Genomic DNA, 21,894 nt, shown 5'->3' with positions numbered 1-21,894 from the left:
TAGGCAAGTCAGTTAAGAACAACTTTTTATTTTCAATGATGGCCTAGGAACAGGTTAACTGCCTGCTCAGGGGCAGGACGACAGATTTGTACCTTGTCAGCTCGGGGATTTGAACTTGCAACCTTTCAGTTACTAGTCCAACCCTGCCGCCCAATTCCTTGAATGTAAATGGAATTTTCCTGATTTATAAATTGCAGACTATTGTGGATAGATGGGTAGGTGCAATAGCCTTTCTCAAGGTTTGCCACATACAGAGAGTTTGGGAGTTATGTCCTTAAAACAGGAAAATTAACCCAGGGTGCATGATACAATACATATATTTTTAAGTACATTCCATTTGTGGACCACTTTTCATGTACACAGACACACTAATGTATTGGGGACCTCTATTGTATGCATCTGTCAACATTGAAGTGGCGGTAATGCACCATAAAGTTGGATGCCAACCGCCGACAAAAACCCCCACCAAAGAAGAAGATCTGGCAAAGTTGGTCTTCTCGCGATATTTCCGTAGTGTGTGGTGAAGTCTGAGATATGGCAGCCGTCGCTCTGAAGTTCTGTCGCAAAGGACTGCCTCACATTTTGAAGGATGGAGCAGTCGCTACTCTCTCGCCAAAGGCTTTGGGGGGTGAGTATGGTACTACGGTTCGATGTGTACCGTTTCACGGGAAAACTTACAGGCTTCGTTTATAAAAACAAATAGAGGAGGGTGTGTGGCAGAGGCAGGGTCGGCACTAGGTACCACAGCCACAAAGTCATAAACCCAGCCTATTTCTACAATTTATCTTCTTGAAATGATTTAAAACTTCATCCTAACCACGCTATGCCTAACCCTATCCTTAAATTAAGCAACTTTTTGTTTTCATAGATGATTACGATATAGCCACATTTTGACTTCGTGGCTGTGGCAACCCAGCGGCAGAACCCGTCACCTGAATGTATTTGTTTGCTCATACACATATAAACTGCGCAGCACTTGCATATTCTTGGATATCGCACAATCAATCCAGGTAAGGAATGGGCGCGTTCGAGCGTATCACTTTAGTCAACACGTTGACCAACCGTCACAGCCATTAACAATGTGTGGCATTATATGGGTATAAAAATAGTCCTGACTTGCTACTACATGTCGACTGCATGACCTTTACAACAACCATGTGATCAAAGGTCATGAACTTTCGACTGCAGTTCCTTCTTACAAACCGCAGTCAGAAACAAAGCCGTGTGGAAGACAATGGCAGGTAGCCTAGTGTTTAGAGTGTTGGACTAGTAACCGGAAGGTTGCAAGATCGAATCCCTGAGTTGACATGTACATTTAGGGAAGTAATACCCCCTCTGGGGGTTAAAGTTGAATTGGAACTATAATCATATTCAAGAGGTTGTGTTTTTGTTTCACATAAGGATCACTTAATGAGTCCATTTTGTAATGTTAAGGAAATGTGTAAATTACCAATAACATATGCTGCTGCAGAATAAACAAACCACACATGCTGATGTACTTTATTTCCTCATTACCATCATATCTACATTTCTGAATCATCACTTAACCCACTAGGCTATCATTGAAAATAAGAATGTGTTCTTAACTGACTTGCCTAGTTAAATAAAGGTAAAACAACCCTATTCTGATTTTTGGAAGTAAAAAGTGTTACAGTGCTTTAGAAAAGTATTCAGACCCCTTCCCTTTTTCCACATTTTGCTACGTTACAACCTTATTCTAAAGTTGAATACATCGTTTTTATACCCCGTAAAGACAAAGCAAAACCGTGTTTTTGGAAATTCTTTGCAAATTTATTACAAATAAAACAACAAATACCTTATTTACATAAGTATTCAGACCCTTTGCTATGAGACTCAAAATTGACCTCAGATACATCCTGTTTCCATTGATCATCCTTGAGATGTTTCTACAGCTTGATTGGGGTCCACCTGTGGTAAATTCAATTGATTGGACATGATTTGAAAAGGCATACATCTGTCTATATAAAGGTTGCACAGTTGACAGTGCAAAAACCAAGCCATGAGTTTAAAGGAATTGTCCGTAGAGCTCCGAGACAGGATTGTTTCAAGGCACAGCTCTGGGGAAGGGTAATATTTATTTATCCTTTATTTTACCAGGTAAGTTGACTGAGAACACATTCTCATGTGCAGCAATGACCTGGGGAATAGTTACAGGGGAGAGGAGGGGGATGAATGAGCCAATTGTAAACTGGGGATTATTAGGTGACCGTGATGAAAACAGCTACATCGACCATGATCCTTTGCTAGTTACGACCACTTTCGCCATGATCCTTAACAAAACATGTTTGGGTCCATTCAGCAATATGGCCAGATATATTCGAGAAAGGAGAACACCAGAATCCCATTGGGCAATGAATGGAGGGACATGTAACACCTTACCCTTCAGAAGGTCGACCAATCACGTTCACGTTGTCATACTGTGTCACACGGTTAGTAAGCGAATCGTCACGTAATCCCTTCTCAAAGTCAGGGTATGAGTCGAGTCCTTGCCCCAGAATCGCCCAGAATGGACCACACGGCCCATTGATGACGCATGGGCAATGTACACAATGGGCGTTAATATGATTCCAAGGGAGTTTTACATCTCCTCAAAAGTAATCTCTGATATGGTGTGCTTCAAATTCAAATACTTCCAGCTTCATGCGCCATCGGGAGTTTTCCATCGGAATACGGGGATGACGTACATCAGCGCTATCACCATTTACTGGATTTAATGTCTGTGGTTAGCACAGTCCCCCAGTGTAAAGTGCAGGAGTAGCTACTTTTTGCCATAGAGAATGATAGAGGCCTCAAGTAGCCAAAAGGCTGCATTAGCATGGGCAGAGCCATTGAGAGCTTTCACCGTTTTGATTGAAGTCAAACTGAGTGGGACTTCCAACTTCATTGTGACCCTGTTGGAGTCATGTCCAACCTGGACGGATCAGCCAATCATGAAGAAAATTGACTCCTTCAAAATGGAGATTGCCTCAATGGTGCTGCCCATGCTTTCAGAGACACTATAATGGCACAGATACAAAGATGAGTCCTCCAGCTCTATGGTATTTACACACTTGCGTTGCTGGGAATTGGCTTACAAAAACAATTTAAAATAGTCTGCTGGAAGCCAGAAATGAAATAATATTTTATTTCAACATACTCTTTTGATTGTCTGTAGGCTTGGTCCTTATGCAGGGGGGAATTAGAGAAAAAAGCATCTAATGGAAAGTATAATTAAACAGAATTTCCCAACGTGGGTCTGTTGTAGTCCCATGCAGTTTCTCAGCTAGGTCAGTTCATCTCTGCTTACCTCATGTCAAAATAAAAGTCCTCCAAGTTCCTGCTTTTTTTGGGGGGCCAAACGCCAAGCAGAGAGAAAAGTGTGTCTACAGACCCACGTTTATAGAAAGTCTGTTAAATGTATGCTCCATAGTACATCAGGGAAACTGGGCAGAAGGGAGTGGTGCTTCAAATACAGCAGATCTGCAACATCATTAATTGAGCCTCATATCCTCCTTAATTGCCAGCCTCAACACGTTACGGAAAGAGATGACCTGTCCCCAGAGCTTCCTATACAGTTAATGTGGATACTGGACAGTCAATAAATTGGCAGATGCAAACAGATTATCATCTTTAAATGACAGCAGTTCCCGAGGGCTCCAAAAAAAAAAATTGGTTTGCGATTTTGTTCATACTGGTGAACTGCCGTTTCAATTGTGTGGTTGCAATATCAACAGTCCCTTATCTCTGGTATATCTTGGCATGCATCATTCAAGACTAAGTTTAAATTGTGTGCAGCGCAATGGACAATGTGTCAGAAAAGACTGTCTGGATTGTCAATACTCAGTATTGAAAACAGTCGGGCCCCCAACCTGGACCTACAGGTCGTGGTGAGAACATTTGAACACAAAAATGCAAGGCGACACAGTCGCATATTGTTGTTACTATAGGCCTCTACATAGAGCAAAAAAGAGATTGGCATTAATAGACTGGTTTTACGCACAACAAATGTCTATCCATGCTGGGAGAGACCGCGAGGATGGCTCATATCATGCAGGTTGGCTATACAGGACTGCTGTATATTCTAAACAAATCAATTGGTTGCAGATTAGTATGCTGTTGTATCGAACATTTATTTTACAATCCCTCAGCCAGCATCCTAAGTGGACGCCCTGCTTATCATGGGGAAATGACAACCAAATAGTTCTAACATGTATCCATTAGCTAAGGCAAAGCTATAGGCTTTCTGTGGTGCCAGGGCATGTAGTCTATCATCAATTCGATAGGCAGCCGCATAGACATGTCGCAGTTTCAACACAATGGACAGCGCTCTTCAATCTATACTTGGCGAATGGCTGTCTGGCTGACTCATTCGATTGTTTTATTTTTTCAGGGGGGCGAACTGCGACCTTGCTGGGGTCCAGAGAAACTGCGTTATGCCAGTTCTAGCGTTGCTAAAAGCAGCTAGGGTAGCCTCGTTTTTACACATCAATGCAAATGCTGTTAAATTAAGTATAACCTTTTGCTTTATCATTTTCTAGGCTTGTAATGTTATTCTGTTTTAATTGTTTTTACATTGTGATAAGTAACACTTTTTCACCTGAAATGCATCGCGTCATAGTCTGCTGTATCAGGGTCTGTTCGGTAGCTTTCACTCTGGTGATGTGAACAAGGTCTTGTCCCACAGCACTGGCCCAAGTCAATTTTCTAAATGTTACATTCCTTGCCTTGACTTCACTTGCCTTGACTTCACCCTGATTTGATCTTTCAAGGGGGTTGCACAAACCACCCAAATACAACCTATATTTTACACGCCATTCTTAAAGATGCACTCCATTCTCAACTATTGCATTAAATCACTTATTAGAATTCTGTCATAGTCAATTGGCACATATTGTGTGTGTTTGTCATACAGGGGTGAGACAGAAGTCCTCTGTACAGTATGCAACAAGGCCAGAGCTCCCTAAGCTGGCCTACTGCAGGGTAAAGGGGAAGAGTCCAGGCGTGGTCTTCCTGCCTGGGTATGGATCCAACATGAATGGCCAGAAAGCTGAGGCCCTGGAGGAGTTCTGCAGGTCTCTTGGACACTCATACCTTAGGTACTGTACTCTACCTGCCGCTGTGTAACACAATACACAGCGGCATGTAACCTAGTGGTTAAGAGCGTTAGGTCAGGAACTGAAAGGCCACTGGTTCGTATCCCGAGCCAACTAGGTGAAAAGTATGTCTGTGCCCCAGAGCAAGGCACTTAACCCTAATCACTCTAGATAAGAGTGTCTGCTAAATTACTCAAATGTAATTAAATGTTTCCCACAAATATAAATACAAATATATAGAATGGCATAACTAATTTCCTCAAGCTTCCTGTAAAGACATACTGGTACACAACTAACTTTCAAATTATAGCTGAACTTTGGCTCTTTTAGCCTTCCCAAGTTGCTAAAATCTTTTGATTAGGTTATAGGTGTTGAACAAAGGTTGCTATAGTATTTTAACAAGAGGGTCTACTTGATTTAAATTTCATTCGCTCTTGCTCACCTCACTTTTCAGAAAAGGAAATTGAGTAAACATTTGAATAAAAATTGTATGGCCTAATAAACCATGTTATAGAAATACCATGTTTATACCGTCGTTTAGACCGTGGCACATTACCCAAATATACCCCCTGAATCTGAAGATCTGAGGTAGGCGTGCCTTAGCCAAACCTCTATCTTGATGTTCATTGCCTGAATAGACTCCCTAACTTTTTAACCCATTTACTCCTGAGGTACTGACCTGTTGCACGCTCTACAACCACTGTGATTATTATTTCACCCTGCTGGTCATCTATGATCATTTGAACGTCTTGAAGAACAATCTGGCCCTAAACGGCCATGTCCTCTTATCCACCCGGCACAGCCAGAAGAGAACTGGCCACCTCTCAGAGCCTGGTTCCTTTATATGTTTCTTCCTAGGTTCCTGCCTTTCTAGGGAGTTTTTTCCATGCTTCTACATCTGCATTGCGTGCTGTTTGGGGATTTAGGCTGGGTTTCTGTATAGAACTTTGACATTTGCTGATGTAAAAAGGTTTTATAAATACATTTGATTGATTGATAGCCTGTATGTTACGCAAATAGACCACCCTCTAACTGTTACCCAAATACACTATGCTCTCAGAGTTTTTATGCTAGCTTAGTAGCCAGATTTTTCCCCCATGTTTTATTGTATGTCTGACTGGTCCCCCAGGCTCATGTTGTGTTTGTGGTTCCCCAGGTTTGACTACACAGGCCATGGGTTATCGGAGGGGGTGTTCACTGAAGGGACCATCGGCACCTGGAAGAAAGATGTCCTCTTCGTGTTGGATGAACTAACAGAGGGTCCACAGGTGAAAGAACTCTCCACTGGCTCTATAATCATATCTAAACTAGCCTTTAGATAACTCTCGTATTTCTGTGTGTATTTGGTTGACTTCAAATGGTGGTGGTGTTAGTGTCACATGTTTTCACAAGTGGGCGCTGTCACACAAATGAAATATCATCTCACAACACCATGTAACGTTCACGTCACACACCGTTCAATCATTACCTGAGTAGCATAGCCTCCCATGCCAGGCTTCAGGGCTCTTCTTGACATTCTTCAGACACACAGCTAGTGAATGAGCCCATTAACAGGGCCAGAGTCATATTACTCCCAATGTCCTTGTGATGATGATGATTTGGAACTGATTCAGGGAACAGAAAAAATAACAGCCTTTTTCCAGGGATGGAAAAACTGAATCGGGAACGAAAGTGATCTTTTAGTGTTCCCGGAACATTACTGTTCACATTTTGAGAACTGGTTAATATATTTTTAAAAATTGTTCCCGGAACATTCTTAATATCTGGTATGTAATTCTGTAATTTAGGGACGTTATAATACTAGTAATAGCCTAAACACATTACAATTCACTTCATGTCATGTAAACAACTAGCTTACTGTTCCATAGCAAGCTTCTCCATCCACACTAATTGGTGGAGTAAATTAATGACATAAATGTAAAAGCTACAGTATGTTGAGTTCATGGGGGGGGGAAATGTACGAAAAGGAACTATATGAACCTTTTTTTTCTGGATCAAACCAGTTCTTTACTATGCTGGTTGGAACACTCAAACTGAACGAAATACAGACGGGTTGTGCTCGGAACTGAACGATCGGGAAATAATTTCCCCTGGTTAGAATCACATCTGTTTTTAGAAACTACTTCTGTCCGTTGTAGCGATAGCTAGATGACCATGGTTCTTCTCTGCAGAAGAGTCGGTTCAAATGGAAGAAAGGAGATGAGGAGACAAGCGAAGCAATCCATATCAAACTGTTGGTATTTCTATGGACCATTGCTCCCTATCCTAGATCAAGGCATCTTTAACGTAATCACGTCTTTCCCCATGGTCTCTCTGTTTAGATCATGGTGGGGTCCAGTATGGGTGGCTGGCTCATGCTGTTGGCAGCTATCGCCAGGCCGGAGAAGACTGCAGCTCTGGTGGGCATATCCACGGCAGCAGACCACATTGTCACAGCCTTCAAGTCAATGTCTTTAGAGGTGAGCGAGGACGTCATAAAATAATGTGTGGTTATGACCAGGTGCTAATTCCATTTCTATTCAGGGAGCGGTGAATTGAAATAAAATGCTCTATGTGAATGTCAATTTATTATTTGATTTAAAATTAAATGGATCCCATTTCACCACAGGTGCGTAAGGAGATTGAAGAGAAGGGCGTAATGACTGTGCCCACCAAGTACAGCGAGGAGGGCACCTACACGTTCACTATTGGCTTCCTGAAGGAGGCGGAGAACCATTGTGTCCTCCAGAGCCCCATCCCCATCACCTGCCCCGTGAGGCTCATCCACGGCCTGAAGGACGACGATGTGCCCTGGCACATCTCCATGCAAGTGGCCGAGCGCGTCCTCAGCCCCGACGTGGACGTCATCCTCCGCCGCCACGGTCAGCACCGCATGGCCGAGAAGGATGACATCAGGCTCATGGTCTACACCATCGACGACCTCATAGACAAGCTGACCACCCTCGTTTGAGTTGGGGGAGTGTTAGGAATGCACCCCATTGGAGAGGCAGGAGCAACCATATATGATCCCACTCTCCCCTTACCCTTCCTTCCTTCCATCCTGCCCAGTTTGTCCTCAGTATGCTGTTACAAAGCAAGAGAGAAAGATGAGGATTATTGAAAGTACAAACTGTGATGGAACGAGGATGTCGTCTGTCAGAAACCTCAGCCAGGTCCCTAATGCCTGCCTTGGAGGGAGTGTGTCTTTTACCAGTTTACTCTGTGCAGTCTTTTTTAGGTAAACCTTTTTACGGGCAATACTGCCACTGCTAATGCTGCCACTGTTTGTTTGACAGATCCTGGTCCTTTTGCCAGACCCCAATAGTTCTACTGTGCCTTTTTTACCACGTCTCATACCCGTTGGGTCAACAAAGCCTCTGCACAGCAGAGTGAAGCGCAGGTCTCGTCTAATTGTGCATGCAGATATTATATGAGGCACAGATGGAATATACACAGACAACAAGCTCCATCAAACTGCCTCCTACGCAGAAGCACTGTGACATCGTGTGGTGATCGGTCCAAGCTGTATTCTCACACTGTGTCGATACCAAAAAGACTGTACACTATCTCAAAATAGCTGAAGAAAAGTCCTGAGGAATGTCTTTTCTATTTTCTTGTACATCCACCCACATTCCCATGGGCCAGTCTGAGCCACTGGGCTGTTGATTAACACGTTGTTGGTTATTGGACTGTGTTCAATGGGGCAGAAAGCCAGTCCTGCTGCAGCAGACGCAGTAACTCTCTCTCTCTCTCTCTCTGATCCTCTAACTGCTGCTCTGACCTTTCACTCTTCGGATGACGACACTTAAACATGAGCACGCATCGGGGTGTAAAACAAAGTGCCTAAGTTATGTCAGTACTGTACATTGCCTTTGGAAAGTGTTCAGACCCCTTGACTTTTTCCACATTTTGTTACGTTACAGCCTTATTCTAAAATGGATCAAAATGTTTTTTTTTCCCTCAGCAATCTACACAAAATACCCCATAATGACAAAGCAAAAACAGTTTAGACATTTTTGCAAATGTATTCAAAATAAGAAACAAACACCTTTACATGAGTATTCAGACCCTTTGCTATGAGACTCGAAATTGAGCTCAGGTGCATCTTGTTTCCATTGATCATCCTTGAGATGTTTCTACAAATTGATTGGAGTCTATCTGTGGTAAACTCAATTGATTGGACATTATTTGGAAAGGCATACACCTGTCTATATAAAGGTCCCACAGTTGACGGAGCATGTCAACGCAAAAACCAAGCCATGAGGTCGAAGGAATTGTCAGTAGAGCTCCGAGACAGGATTGTGTCAAGTCACAGATCTGGGGAAGGGTACCAAAAAATGTCTGCAGCATTGAAGGTCCCCAAGAACATGGAGGACTCCATCATTCTAAAATTGAAGAAGTTTGGAACCACCAAAGACTTTTCCTAGAGCTGGCCGCTCAGCCAAACTGAGCAATCGGGGGAGAAGGGCCTTGGTCAAGGAGGTGACCAAGATTCCGATGTTCACTCTGACAGAGCTCTAGAGTTTCTCTGTGGAGAAACTTCCAGAAGGACAACTATCTCTGCAGCACTCTACCAATCAGGTGGCCAGACTGGTTGAGTGGCCAGACGGAAGCTACTTCTCAGTAAAAGGCACATGACAGCCCGCTTGGAGTTTGCCAAAAGTACACTAAAGACTCTCAGACCATCATAAACAAGATTCTCTGTTCTGATGTAACCAAGATTGAACTTTGGCCTGAATGCCAAGTGTCATGTCTGGAAGAAATCTGGCCCCATCCCTACGGTGAAGCATGGTGGTGGCAACATCATGCTGTGGGGATGTTTTTCAGCGGCAGGGACTGGGAGACTAGTCAGGATCGAGGCAAAGATGAATGGAGCAATGTACAGAGATCCTTGATGAAAACCTGCTCCAGAGCACTCAGGATCTCAGACTGGGGCGAAGGTTCACCTTCCAACAGGACAACGACCCTATGCACACAGCCAAGACAACGCAGGAGTGGCTTCGGGACAAGTCTCTGAATGTCCTTGAGTGGCCCGGCCAGAGACCGGATGAATCCAATCGAACATCTCTGGAGAGACCTGAAAATAGCTGTGCAGCAATTCTCTCCATCCAACCTGACAGAGATTGAGAGGATCTGCAGAGAAGAATGGGAAAAACTCCCCAAATACAGGTGTAACAAGCTTGTAGTGTCATACCCAAGAAGACTTGATGCTGTAATCGCTGCCAACGGTGCTTCAACAAAGTACTGATTAAAGGGTCTGAATACTTATGTAAATGTGATATTTCCTTTTTTTTTAATTTTTTTTTTTATATATAATTTAGCTAAATTTCTAAAAACCTGTTTTTGCTTTGTCATTATGGGGTATTGTTTGTAGATTGAGCAAAAAAAGAATAATCAATTTTAGAATAAGGCTGTAACGTCACAAAATGTAGAAAAAGTCAAGGGGTCTGGTGAGGAATTTACTAATATGTAGTGCTAGACCATGTACCCTAATGACAAGGGCTAGAAGTGCATACACTCAGATACAGTGATGATGAGGATACTCCTGAGTTTATTTTAGCTTGACAGTCAAATGGTACAGTATTGCAATGATGTTAGGATTTAAAAGTTTAATGGACATTCTGGAAAATCACCTCTATTTCCCGTATTTCAACACTTTCTGAATACTTTTTCCAGCTTGTGATGCATGATGTCATTTCAGTACTGTAGCCTTCCTCGCACTCAGACCCTCTCTCCAGATCTGTCATCCAACTCTATAACTAACCCAATTAAAGCAGCGCAATGGCTCTCATCAAAATTGAGAGACAAGCTGCAAGTCAGACACTAATGGGTTGTACTGTGCCTTCCAAACCTGCAGACACATTTAAGGTAGGTGAAAACATTTGTTTTTTATCTGGTTCTATAAATTGTGAGTCTGTGCTCCAATCCAGTGTGAGAGTAGTACGGCCAAATATATCAACAATGAGTAGTAAACACTTTTGTCATGGGCATGATCAGTGCCGACCTGTCATTCATGGCAGGTGGAGCCCCACCAGTTTTGAGCCCCACCTGTTTAGCTAAAAAATAACTTTTTTTGTTGCCTGTTTTGCATGTTATTTTAGCATTATTACCTGTCACATATCAGTTTGCAAACAATGTAAAAAAAAAAAAAAAATGTAAAAAAAGTTAATAAATCCGCATACAAACATGGTCTCTTTTTTGTTTTCTTGAGTAAGGCAGCTCCAAAATGCAGGTGTTTCAGCCTAGCTCATGCTTTCTGGGGTGGTGGGGCAGCCAGCGGAACATTCAGAGCGTAGGGGCTGGTAATGTTCTCTAGTTGCGCCGTGATTGGCTAAGTGTTCTGTTATTGATGGGGACATTACATCACTGCAAAATCTATGGGAGGAGCTCAAATTCAAGCCCCTTGGGTGCTGCCATAGAGTTACATTAGAAGTGCCCAACCAAGAATGCTCAAGGTCATTGGCCACAGATAAAAGGACATCAAATCATGTTATATCTACAGTAGCTTTGATTGGACAAGATCATACTTTCAAAATCTTAGCAAGCTAGTAGTCATCATCGTGAATCAAGTCGACAATCTACTTACAAATCCTTTTCAATCCTTGTCATATGAAGATAAATTATAGATAAAACACATCAGTGCTCATTGGCCACTGGACATAAACATATGAGGGGGTTGGAAGGAATCAGTGGCTAACTGCAAGCATTGCTAAGCAATCACTATCCTGCTATTCAGTGGAGTGGATGTGTGGTCCAAGTCTGGGTTTAAGGGTCTCTTTTCCAGGATTAAAAGGATAAACATTCAACATTGGACATGCTGTCAATCCAGTCAGACCTCAGTGAGTTCAAGACAACTGGGAACTCCGGGGGGGAACGAGCTCTGACTGGGAAAATACATTTTGAACGGTCATCCAACTCAGAATTCCAAGTCGGGAACTCTGGCCTCTTTCTAGAGCTCCAACCTGAAGATCACTAACATGATTCAACCTTGTTTTTTCCTCGAGTTCCCAGTTGTCTTGAAAGCACCATAATGCCAGACTTTGAAGACAAAGTTTGATGACAAAATTTGCCCAAGAAGGACCACCACCTTCCTGTTCATGTGAGCACAGCACAACAAGGTGAGTCCAAAAATGTATTGTATGCTGCTGCATAAATTACGTAATATGCCAGGAAAATATGTATACTGTAGCTAAGTAATACTAAGTGTATGTTGCTTGGTAAGCTGTTAGTAGCCCATGTGCCTCAACCTAATAATTTGGTCCCTATTCTCCCTCATTTTGCCTACTGTTCTGACTTAGCCGTGCACACACATCCTATAGCCTGTTTAAGAGAAATGTCATTATCAAATATTGTAAGAGCTTTCATTGTCTGCTTATGTGCCCCCTTTATTTATCCAGGGTTCTGGCTTGGTGTACAGGGAGAATACTGTAAGAACGCCCATGTTCTGAATTATGGCTGTGTCCATTTAGAAAGTGCTGAACAAATAGTTACAGTTGAAGTCGGAAGTTTACATACACTCAATTAGTATTTGGTAGCATTGCCTTTAAATTGATTAACTGGGTCAAACGTTTCGGGTAGCCTTCCACAAGCTTTCCACAATAAGTTGGGGGAATTTTGGCCCTTTCCTCCTGACAGAGCTGGTGTGACTGAGTCCGGATTTTAGGCCTCCTTGCTCGCACATGCTTTTTCAGTTCTGCCCACAAATTTTCTATAGGATTGAGGTCAGGGCTTTGTGATGGCCACTCCAATACCTTAACTTTGTTGTCCTTAAGCCATTTTGCCACAGCTTTGGAAGTATGCTTGGGGTCATTGTCCATTTGGAAGACCCATTTGCGACCAAGCTTTAACTTGATGTCTTGAGATGTTGCTTCAATATATCCACATAATTTCCCTGCTTCATGATGTCATCTATTTTGTGAAGTGCACCAGTCCCTCCTGCAGCAAAGCATCCCCACAACATGATGCTGCCACCCCTGTGCTTCACGGTTGGGATTGTGTTCTTCGACTTGCAAGCCTCCACCTTTTTCCTCCAAACATAACGATGGTCATTATGGCCAAACAGTTTTATTTTTGTTTCATTAGACCAGAGGACATTTCACCAAAAAGTATGATCTTTGTCCCCATGTGCAGTTGCAAACCGTAATCTGGCTTTTTTATGGCAGTTTTGGAGCAGTGGCTTCTTCCTTGCTGAGCGGCCTTTCAGGTTATGTCGATATAGGACTCGTTTTACTATGGATATAGATACTTTTGTACCTGTTTCCTCCAGCATCTTCACAAGGTACTTTGCTGTTGTTCTGGGATTGATTTAGACTTTTCGCACAAATGTGTGTTCACCTCTAGGAGACAGAACACGTCTCCTTCCTGAGCGGTATGACGGCTCCGTGGTCTCATGGTGGTTATACTTGCGTATTATTGTTTGTCAGATGAACGTGGTACCTGAAGGCGTTTGGAAATTGCTCGCAAGGATGAACCAGACTTGTGGATGTGTCCAATTTTTTTCTGAGGTCTTGGCTGATTTCTTTTGATTTTCCCGTGATGTCAAGTAAAGAGGCACTGAGTTTGAAGATATGGCCTTGAAATACTTCCACATGTACACCTCCAATTGACTCATTATGTCAATTAGCCTATCAGAAGCTTCTAAAGCCATGGCATAATTTTCTGGAATTTTCCAAGCTGTTTAAAGGCACAGTCAATTTAGTGAATTGTAAGTGAAATAATCTGTAAACAATTGTTGGACAAATTACCTGTGTCATGCACAAAGTAGATGTCCTACCCGACTTACCAAAACTATAGTTTGTTAACAAGAAATTTGTGGAGTGGTTGAAAAACTAGTTTTAATGACTCCAACCTAAGTGTATGTAAACTTCCGACTTCAACTGTATATTAACTGTGTCCATCCTAGTTCGCTCATTAATATCTTAAACGAAATTAGGATTGCCTCTTATCCACTCGTCATCCTTTTATGCCATAGTTTGTACATCTCAATTTTCAATAGAAATCACATTTTATTTAAGCAAGTCAGCCATATCAGCTATGTTTTTTAAAGGCAGTAAATGAGGCTGAATTAAGTGCTTTGCTGGCAAACAAGCCAGGTGTAGCAGTGTTAAGGTGTTGGGACTGCTGTTGGCCCTAACAGTGTGTGGGCACCGTTATCGTGCAATTAATGAATTGTTTCGTGTTGTGTTAGCTTTGCTGGCATGGTGTTTAATGGCTTTGCTGGCATGAATCTAAAACAAATTGGGTGACTTTGCCCCACCAAGATTATCATGCTAATATCACCCCTGGACTTTATGATAATGATGGTCAGCCCACATAGCCTTAAAGCTGATCGTAGGCTCGCCTTGCCTTGCTTTGCCATCTCCTCTTCTTCTCGCTGGCCTGTCGCATTCTGTATCAGAGATCTAGAGGGATCCTCCTCTTGGCGCCGCACATATAAAACCTGTGGCGTGCCACTCCCGGACACTGAGTCCAGAGCCTCACCCACGCATGCGCCGCGGGTTCAGCATCCTCTGCGCTGACCAGCTCAGCGGAATTAACCACACAGCAGCTACCAGACGAACGTTCTCTCCTCTTTTTTCTAGTAAGTGTGCCCGGAGTTTTTATTCGTCTAAATTATTATTTAAGCAGCGCATGATTTTTGTTGTTGTGTGCATTAATAATTAAACGGAATTGCTAGTTTATTAAATTATCTAGGAGATATTCGGAAAACTTGCGTTAGTTTTTTTTTTACTAATCTTATACTTTTCCTACATAGTGCATGATTGAAATTCATAATCCGACTTCCTAATTTATACGTTTTTTTGGGAGGTGAAAAAAGTTACGATTTTTTTTTGCATTCATGGTAGGCTACACAATCAATGCAATGCGATTGCTTTTCGATGTTATGCTCAGCACGCTCACAGTCTAGACTACCATAGGCTACCTCATGAGAATGTGCGTGGGACGGGTGCCAAGGACCACACCCATTTAAGCTAGCGATCTGGGTCTCTTGGGGGATGTGCTTAGTGTCTGTGCTGTAAGGGACACAAGGGCCATTAGGGAGAAAGCAGAGGAAAGAAAAGTAAACAACAGGTGATGTAGCTAATTATCAAAATAAAAATAAATGTTGTCCCTTATAATGCACCATGAAGAATGTGACTACTTTGCAATAGTTATTGTTCTGATGTCAGGAATTGGATGTTAATACAGCAGCATTGCTTTAACAGTGCTTGACAACGTTCCATTTTCTACATGATGTATTGCCTTTGTATAGCAGGTGCAGGCTGCCAGTGCTGTGACTGCTGCAGGGTGTTGGTCAGTGGAGCTGCAAACGTCTGGTCAGTGGGTGTCTGTCTGGCCTGTCTGTTTGGGTGAGCAGGACAGGAGGAGCCATGGCTAACAGGGGACCCAGCTACGGCCTGAGCAAGGAGGTGCAGGAGAAGATAGAGCTGAAGTATGATCTGGACCTGGAGGCCCGGCTGGTGGACTGGATCGTAGCTCAGTGTGGGGGGAACCTGGAGAGACCACAGCCAAGCAGACAGAACTTCCAGACCTGGCTGATGGATGGAACAGTGAGTATGCATGAGAATGAACAAGCTCAATGAGATTCACTGATTGACTGGACAGAGGTCAGTGATATATAATTGACCGCTTATATAAGCTAACAATGACACCAATGTATGCTCCCCTCTGCCTTTCTCTTTGTTTCTCTCTCCCTCTTTTCATTGATCAATCTCTTCCTTTCTCCCTCTACTTCTTCTCTTCTTTATCCATGTATCTATATTCCCCTGACTCCCCTGTTCTCTCCTCCTCCCTGTAGATTCTCTGTAGGCTCATCAATAGCCTGTACCCGCGTGGTAATGAGCCCATCAAGAAGATTCTGGAGACCCAGATGGCCTTTAAGCAGATGGAGAAGATCTCCCAGTTCCTGCAGGCTGCCGAGGCCTACGGAGTACTCACCACAGACATCTTCCAGACCGTGGACCTGTGGGAAGGTGGGCTGCACGTTCACGGGCACATATAAAGTCTCCATAAATCCGGGCGACGTTGATATGCTTCTCCAATGACGCAGAGTCTCACACTTGTGCCTCTGCTGAGCTCTGTCTGTCTGCACATGACCATCAATACTCACATTGAATTTACAAGTCTTTATAGTCCAGCATGGGTACGTGGGTAAAATCACTGGGGAAGCCAAGTCAAAAAACAAAGGCATATTATAGCCTATATGTTGTGATAATTGCTTTGTTTGACTGTAACCTGTTAGTTCATATGCCTTGACACTGTGATATATACTGTAGGCCTAAAGGCCGAGACAATGAGAAATCACAGTGGCAGAATAAACTCAACCAGACTTTTGTTTCATCACAAAACCAGAGAGCAACCTCTGTCTGGTGAAGACCACAAAGCATATTGAATGTAACAAACAAATCACCTATGCTTAGTCTAATTCAGTGACAACTAAAGGATACCAAAAACAATTTAGTCCAATCAACATAAGCTAAATATAATTTGGCTTTACATGGTACTAATTTCTCTGTGTGTGTGTGTGTGTGTGTAAGTAGAAAAAAACATGTTGACTCACCTTACTTGTAGAGAAACACCAAATGCCATCCTCCTCTCTTTCGTGTTGATGAAACGATCTATGACTCTGTCATACAGTACATGCTTTTAGTTTTTGTTGTCCTAGGCTACATGACTAAAATGCTAGTTTGCTAGCCTAACTTCCTTTCATGGGCAAAGATTAGCCATCTAGTTAACATTAGCCATCTACCTCTAGCTACATATTGAACTCTCAGACCAGGGGGAAAATGTATGAATTGATGGATGGATCAGAATCACCGTTATAATCATGGACCAGTATGGAGAATGAAGTAAAACCACAAGTCCAAATCCCTATTTCCATCAATGGCTAATTTAGGAAAGGGACAATTTTACCTAGCTAGCCACCGGGGGAATTTGGAACCTATTTGCCTATTTGATGCCCCGCCTGTTCTTTGCTGTCTGGATGGGGTCCAGTGCTTGTGAGGTTCTGTTCTGTTATGGTTACAGGGCAGGACATGGCTGCGGTGCAGAGAACCTTGATGGCCCTAGGAAGTGTTGCCCTCACCAAGGACGATGGACATTACCGTGGCGACCGAGACTGGTTCCACAAGTAAGGACTGGCCACGACCCCCTTGTTGTGTGAGTGTTGTTCTACATCTCAACTCCCCTGTTTGTCCTGGTCTGTGTAGGAAAGCTCAGGGTTACCGGCGGGAGTTCTCTGAGGACCAGCTTCGTCAGGGCCAGAGTCTGATTGGTCTACAGATGGGCAGCAACCGTGGGGCCTCGCAGTCCGGCATGACGGGCTACGGATCGCACCGCCAGATCATGTAGAGACACAAGCCAGCTGCCCAGCCAGCTGCCAGCCACTCCTTAGCCTGGCGGTGTACTCCAGTTACTGGACCTCCAGAAGAGAGCTCCACCACATTCCCGGAACCTCATGAAATGACCCAACCCCTTTTTCCCCTTCCCCAGCAACATTCATACATACATACATACACACATTTCATTGTTTGTCCCCAACACCCGAACAGGGTGCTCCATATACCACAACCACACCATGATTCCTACAGACCTCAGTAGTTTCTGCTTACCCCACACCCACTCTCCAGTCCTCCTTGGTCCTGCTGTCTCCATCCATATAGTCCTGCTCTCTCCATCCATACGGTCCTGCTCTCTCCATCCATACGGTCCTGCTCTCTCCATCCATACGGTCCTGCTCTCTCCATCCATACGGTCCTGCTCTCTCCATCCATACGGTCCTGCTCTCTCCATCCATACGGTCCTGCTCTCTCCATCCATATGGTCCTGCTCTCTCCATCCATACGGTCCTGCTCTCTCCATCCATACGGTCCTGCTCTCTCCATCCATAAGGTCCTGCTCTCTCCATCCATATAGTCCTGCTCTCTCCATCCATATGGTCCTGCTCTCTCCATCCATATGGTCCTGCTCTCTCCATCCATACGGTCCTGCTCTCTCCATCCATACGGTCCTGCTCTCTCCATCCATACGGTCCTGCTCTCTCCATCCATATGGTCCTGCTCTCTCCATCCATACGGTCCTGCTCTCTCCATCCATACGGTCCTGCTCTCTCGATCCATACGGTCCTGCTCTCTCCATCCATATGGTCCTGCTCTCTCCATCCATACGGTCCTGCTCTCTCCATCCATACGGTCCTGCTCTCTCCATCCATACGGTCCTGCTCTCTCCATCCATACGGTCCTGCTCTCTCCATCCATACGGTCCTGCTCTCTCCATCCATATAGTCCTGCTCTCTCCATCCATACGGTCCTGCTCTCTCCATCCATATAGTCCTGCTCTCTCCATCCATATGGTCCTGCTCTCTCCATCCATACGGTCCTGCTCTCTCCATCCATATGGTCCTGCTCTCTCCATCCATACGGTCCTGCTCTCTCCATCCATACGGTCCTGCTCTCTCCATCCATATGGTCCTGCTCTCTCCATCCATATGGTCCTGCTCTCTCCATCCATACGGTCCTGCTCTCTCCATCCATACGGTCCTGCTCTCTCCATCCATACGGTCCTGCTCTCTCCATCCATATGGTCCTGCTCTCTCCATCCATATGGTCCTGCTCTCTCCATCCATACGGTCCTGCTCTCTCCATCCATACGGTCCTGCTCTCTCCATCCATACGGTCCTGCTCTCTCCATCCATACGGTCCTGCTCTCTCCATCCATACGGTCCTGCTCTCTCCATCCATATAGTCCTGCTCTCTCCATCCATACGGTCCTGCTCTCTCCATCCATATAGTCCTGCTCTCTCCATCCATATGGTCCTGCTCTCTCCATCCATACGGTCCTGCTCTCTCCATCCATACGGTCCTGCTCTCTCCATCCATACGGTCCTGCTCTCTCCATCCATACGGTCCTGCTCTCTCCATCCATACGGTCCTGCTCTCTCCATCCATACGGTCCTGCTCTCTCCATCCATACGGTCCTGCTCTCTCCATCCATATAGTCCTGCTCTCTCCATCCATATGGTCCTGCTCTCTCCATCCATACGGTCCTGCTCTCTCCATCCATACGGTCCTGCTCTCTCCATCCATAAGGTCCTGCTCTCTCCATCCATATAGTCCTGCTCTCTCCATCCATATGGTCCTGCTCTCTCCATCCATATGGTCCTGCTCTCTCCATCCATACGGTCCTGCTCTCTCCATCCATACGGTCCTGCTCTCTCCATCCATATGGTCCTGCTCTCTCCATCCATATGGTCCTGCTCTCTCCATCCATATGGTCCTGCTCTCTCCATCCATACGGTCCTGCTCTCTCGATCCATACGGTCCTGCTCTCTCCATCCATATGGTCCTGCTCTCTCCATCCATATGGTCCTGCTCTCTCCATCCATACGGTCCTGCTCTCTCCATCCATACGGTCCTGCTCTCTCCATCCATACGGTCCTGCTCTCTCCATCCATACGGTCCTGCTCTCTCCATCCATATAGTCCTGCTCTCTCCATCCATACGGTCCTGCTCTCTCCATCCATATAGTCCTGCTCTCTCCATCCATATGGTCCTGCTCTCTCCATCCATATGGTCCTGCTCTCTCCATCCATACGGTCCTGCTCTCTCCATCCATATGGTCCTGCTCTCTCCATCCATACGGTCCTGCTCTCTCCATCCATACGGTCCTGCTCTCTCCATCCATATGGTCCTGCTCTCTCCATCCATATGGTCCTGCTCTCTCCATCCATATGGTCCTGCTCTCTCCATCCATACGGTCCTGCTCTCTCCATCCATACGGTCCTGCTCTCTCCATCCATATGGTCCTGCTCTCTCCATCCATATGGTCCTGCTCTCTCCATCCATACGGTCCTGCTCTCTCCATCCATACGGTCCTGCTCTCTCCATCCATACGGTCCTGCTCTCTCCATCCATATAGTCCTGCTCTCTCCATCCATACGGTCCTGCTCTCTCCATCCATATAGTCCTGCTCTCTCCATCCATATGGTCCTGCTCTCTCCATCCATACGGTCCTGCTCTCTCCATCCATACGGTCCTGCTCTCTCCATCCATACGGTCCTGCTCTCTCCATCCATACGGTCCTGCTCTCTCCATCCATACGGTCCTGCTCTCTCCATCCATATAGTCCTGCTCTCTCCATCCATATGGTCCTGCTCTCTCCATCCATACGGTCCTGCTCTCTCCATCCATACGGTCCTGCTCTCTCCATCCATACGGTCCTGCTCTCTCCATCCATACGGTCCTGCTCTCTCCATCCATACGGTCCTGCTCTCTCCATCCATACGGTCCTGCTCTCTCCATCCATACGGTCCTGCTCTCTCCATCCATACGGTCCTGCTCTCTCCATCCATACGGTCCTGCTCTCTCCATCCATACAGTCCTGCTCTCTCCATCCATACGGTCCTGCTCTCTCCATCCATACGGTCCTGCTCTCTCCATCCATACGGTCCTGCTCTCTCCATCCATACGGTCCTGCTCTCTCCATCCATACGGTCCTGCTCTCTCCATCCATACGGTCCTGCTCTCTCCATCCATACGGTCCTGCTCTCTCCATCCATACGGTCCTGCTCTCTCCATCCATACGGTCCTGCTCTCTCCATCCATACGGTCCTGCTCTCTCCATCCATACGGTCCTGCTCTCTCCATCCATACGGTCCTGCTCTCTCCATCCATACGGTCCTGCTCTCTCCATCCATACGGTCCTGCTCTCTCCATCCATACGGTCCTGCTCTCTCCATCCATACGGTCCTGCTCTCTCCATCCATACGGTCCTGCTCTCTCCATCCATACGGTCCTGCTCTCTCCATCCATACGGTCCTGCTCTCTCCATCCATACGGTCCTGCTCTCTCCATCCATACGGTCCTGCTCTCTCCATCCATACGGTCCTGCTCTCTCCATCCATACGGTCCTGCTCTCTCCATCCATACGGTCCTGCTCTCTCCATCCATATGGTCCTGCTCTCTCCATCCATACGGTCCTGCTCTCTCCATCCATACGGTCCTGCTCTCTCCATCCATACGGTCCTGCTCTCTCCATCCATACGGTCCTGCTCTCTCCATCCATACGGTCCTGCTCTCTCCATCCATATGTTCCTGCTCTCTCCATCCATACGGTCCTGCTCTCTCCATCCATACGGTCCTGCTCTCTCCATCCATACGGTCCTGCTCTCTCCATCCATACGGTCCTGCTCTCTCCATCCATACGGTCCTGCTCTCTCCATCCATATAGTCCTGCTCTCTCCATCCATACGGTCCTGCTCTCTCCATCCATACGGTCCTGCTCTCTCCATCCATACAGTCCTGCTCTCTCCATCCATACGGTCCTGCTCTCTCCATCCATACGGTCCTGCTCTCTCCATCCATACGGTCCTGATCTCTCCATCCATACGGTCCTGCTCTCTCCATCCATACGGTCCTGCTCTCTCCATCCATATGGTCCTGCTCTCTCCATCCATATAGTCATGCTCTCTCCATCCATACGGTCCTGCTCTCTCCATCCATACGGTCCTGCTCTCTCCATCCATATGGTCCTGCTCTCTCCATCCATATAGTCATGCTCTCTCCATCCATACGGTCCTGCTCTCTCCATCCATACGGTCCTGCTCTCTCCATCCACACGGTCCTGCTCTCTCCATCCATATAGTCCTGCTCTCTCCATCCATACGGTCCTGCTCTCTCCATCCATATGGTCCTGCTCTCTCCATCCATACGGTCCTGCTCTCTCCATCCATATAGTCCTGCTAGCCATTCCCTTCAGTGGATGAAGTCTTAGTAATTCAGTCGATACAGAGAACCCAAGATTGGAGTCGTCCCTCTACAAAACA

General features: G+C 45.4%; 2 protein-coding genes across 4 annotated transcripts in view; both read left to right on the top strand.

Moving 5' to 3' along the window:
* Positions 1 to 9,071, top strand: part of LOC110489656 (mycophenolic acid acyl-glucuronide esterase, mitochondrial) — a 185,451-nt gene extending 176,380 nt beyond the window's left edge. The window contains exons 1-5 of one of the 2 annotated variants that reach the window (XM_021562409.2): positions 496 to 628; positions 4,913 to 5,096; positions 6,250 to 6,361; positions 7,415 to 7,552; positions 7,702 to 9,071. In XM_021562409.2, the coding sequence (XP_021418084.1) occupies positions 535 to 628; positions 4,913 to 5,096; positions 6,250 to 6,361; positions 7,415 to 7,552; positions 7,702 to 8,043 (870 nt within the window). In that variant the 5' untranslated portion in view covers positions 496 to 534 and the 3' untranslated portion in view covers positions 8,044 to 9,071. Of the gene's footprint in view, positions 1 to 495; positions 629 to 4,912; positions 5,097 to 6,249; positions 6,362 to 7,414; positions 7,553 to 7,701 lie in introns of those variants that run through there. The other variant, XM_036943854.1, reaches the window with a different exon arrangement.
* Positions 9,072 to 14,117: 5,046 nt separating this feature from the next.
* Positions 14,118 to 17,849, top strand: LOC110489657 (transgelin-3-like). Of its 2 annotated transcripts, none has more exons than XM_036943851.1 (5): positions 14,118 to 14,652; positions 15,325 to 15,622; positions 15,871 to 16,045; positions 17,100 to 17,202; positions 17,282 to 17,849. In XM_036943851.1, exons 2-5 carry the CDS (start codon positions 15,443 to 15,445, stop codon positions 17,421 to 17,423), a joined length of 600 nt encoding a protein of 199 aa, XP_036799746.1. In that variant the 5' UTR covers positions 14,118 to 14,652; positions 15,325 to 15,442; the 3' UTR covers positions 17,424 to 17,849. The 2 variants fall into 2 exon arrangements, with proteins under 2 accessions (XP_036799746.1, XP_036799747.1); XM_036943852.1 differs by lacking the exon at positions 14,118 to 14,652 and adding an exon at positions 14,677 to 15,143.
* Positions 17,850 to 21,894: the final 4,045 nt, after the last annotated feature.

The sequence above is a fragment of the Oncorhynchus mykiss genome, chromosome 15 (genome assembly GCF_013265735.2).
Source record: "Oncorhynchus mykiss isolate Arlee chromosome 15, USDA_OmykA_1.1, whole genome shotgun sequence".
Taxonomy (NCBI): Eukaryota; Metazoa; Chordata; class Actinopteri; order Salmoniformes; family Salmonidae; genus Oncorhynchus; species Oncorhynchus mykiss.
This window is presented reverse-complemented; position numbering and strand designations above follow the sequence as displayed.

Coding starts and splice junctions, on each gene's coding strand:
- LOC110489657 (XM_036943851.1), top strand. CDS start 15,443: ATGGCTAACAGGGGACCCAGCTACGGCCTGAGCAAGGAGGTGCAGGAG. Junction 16,046..17,099: donor GACCGTGGACCTGTGGGAAG/GTGGGCTGCACG, acceptor TTATGGTTACAG/GGCAGGACATGGCTGCGGTG. Junction 17,203..17,281: donor GACCGAGACTGGTTCCACAA/GTAAGGACTGGC, acceptor TGGTCTGTGTAG/GAAAGCTCAGGGTTACCGGC.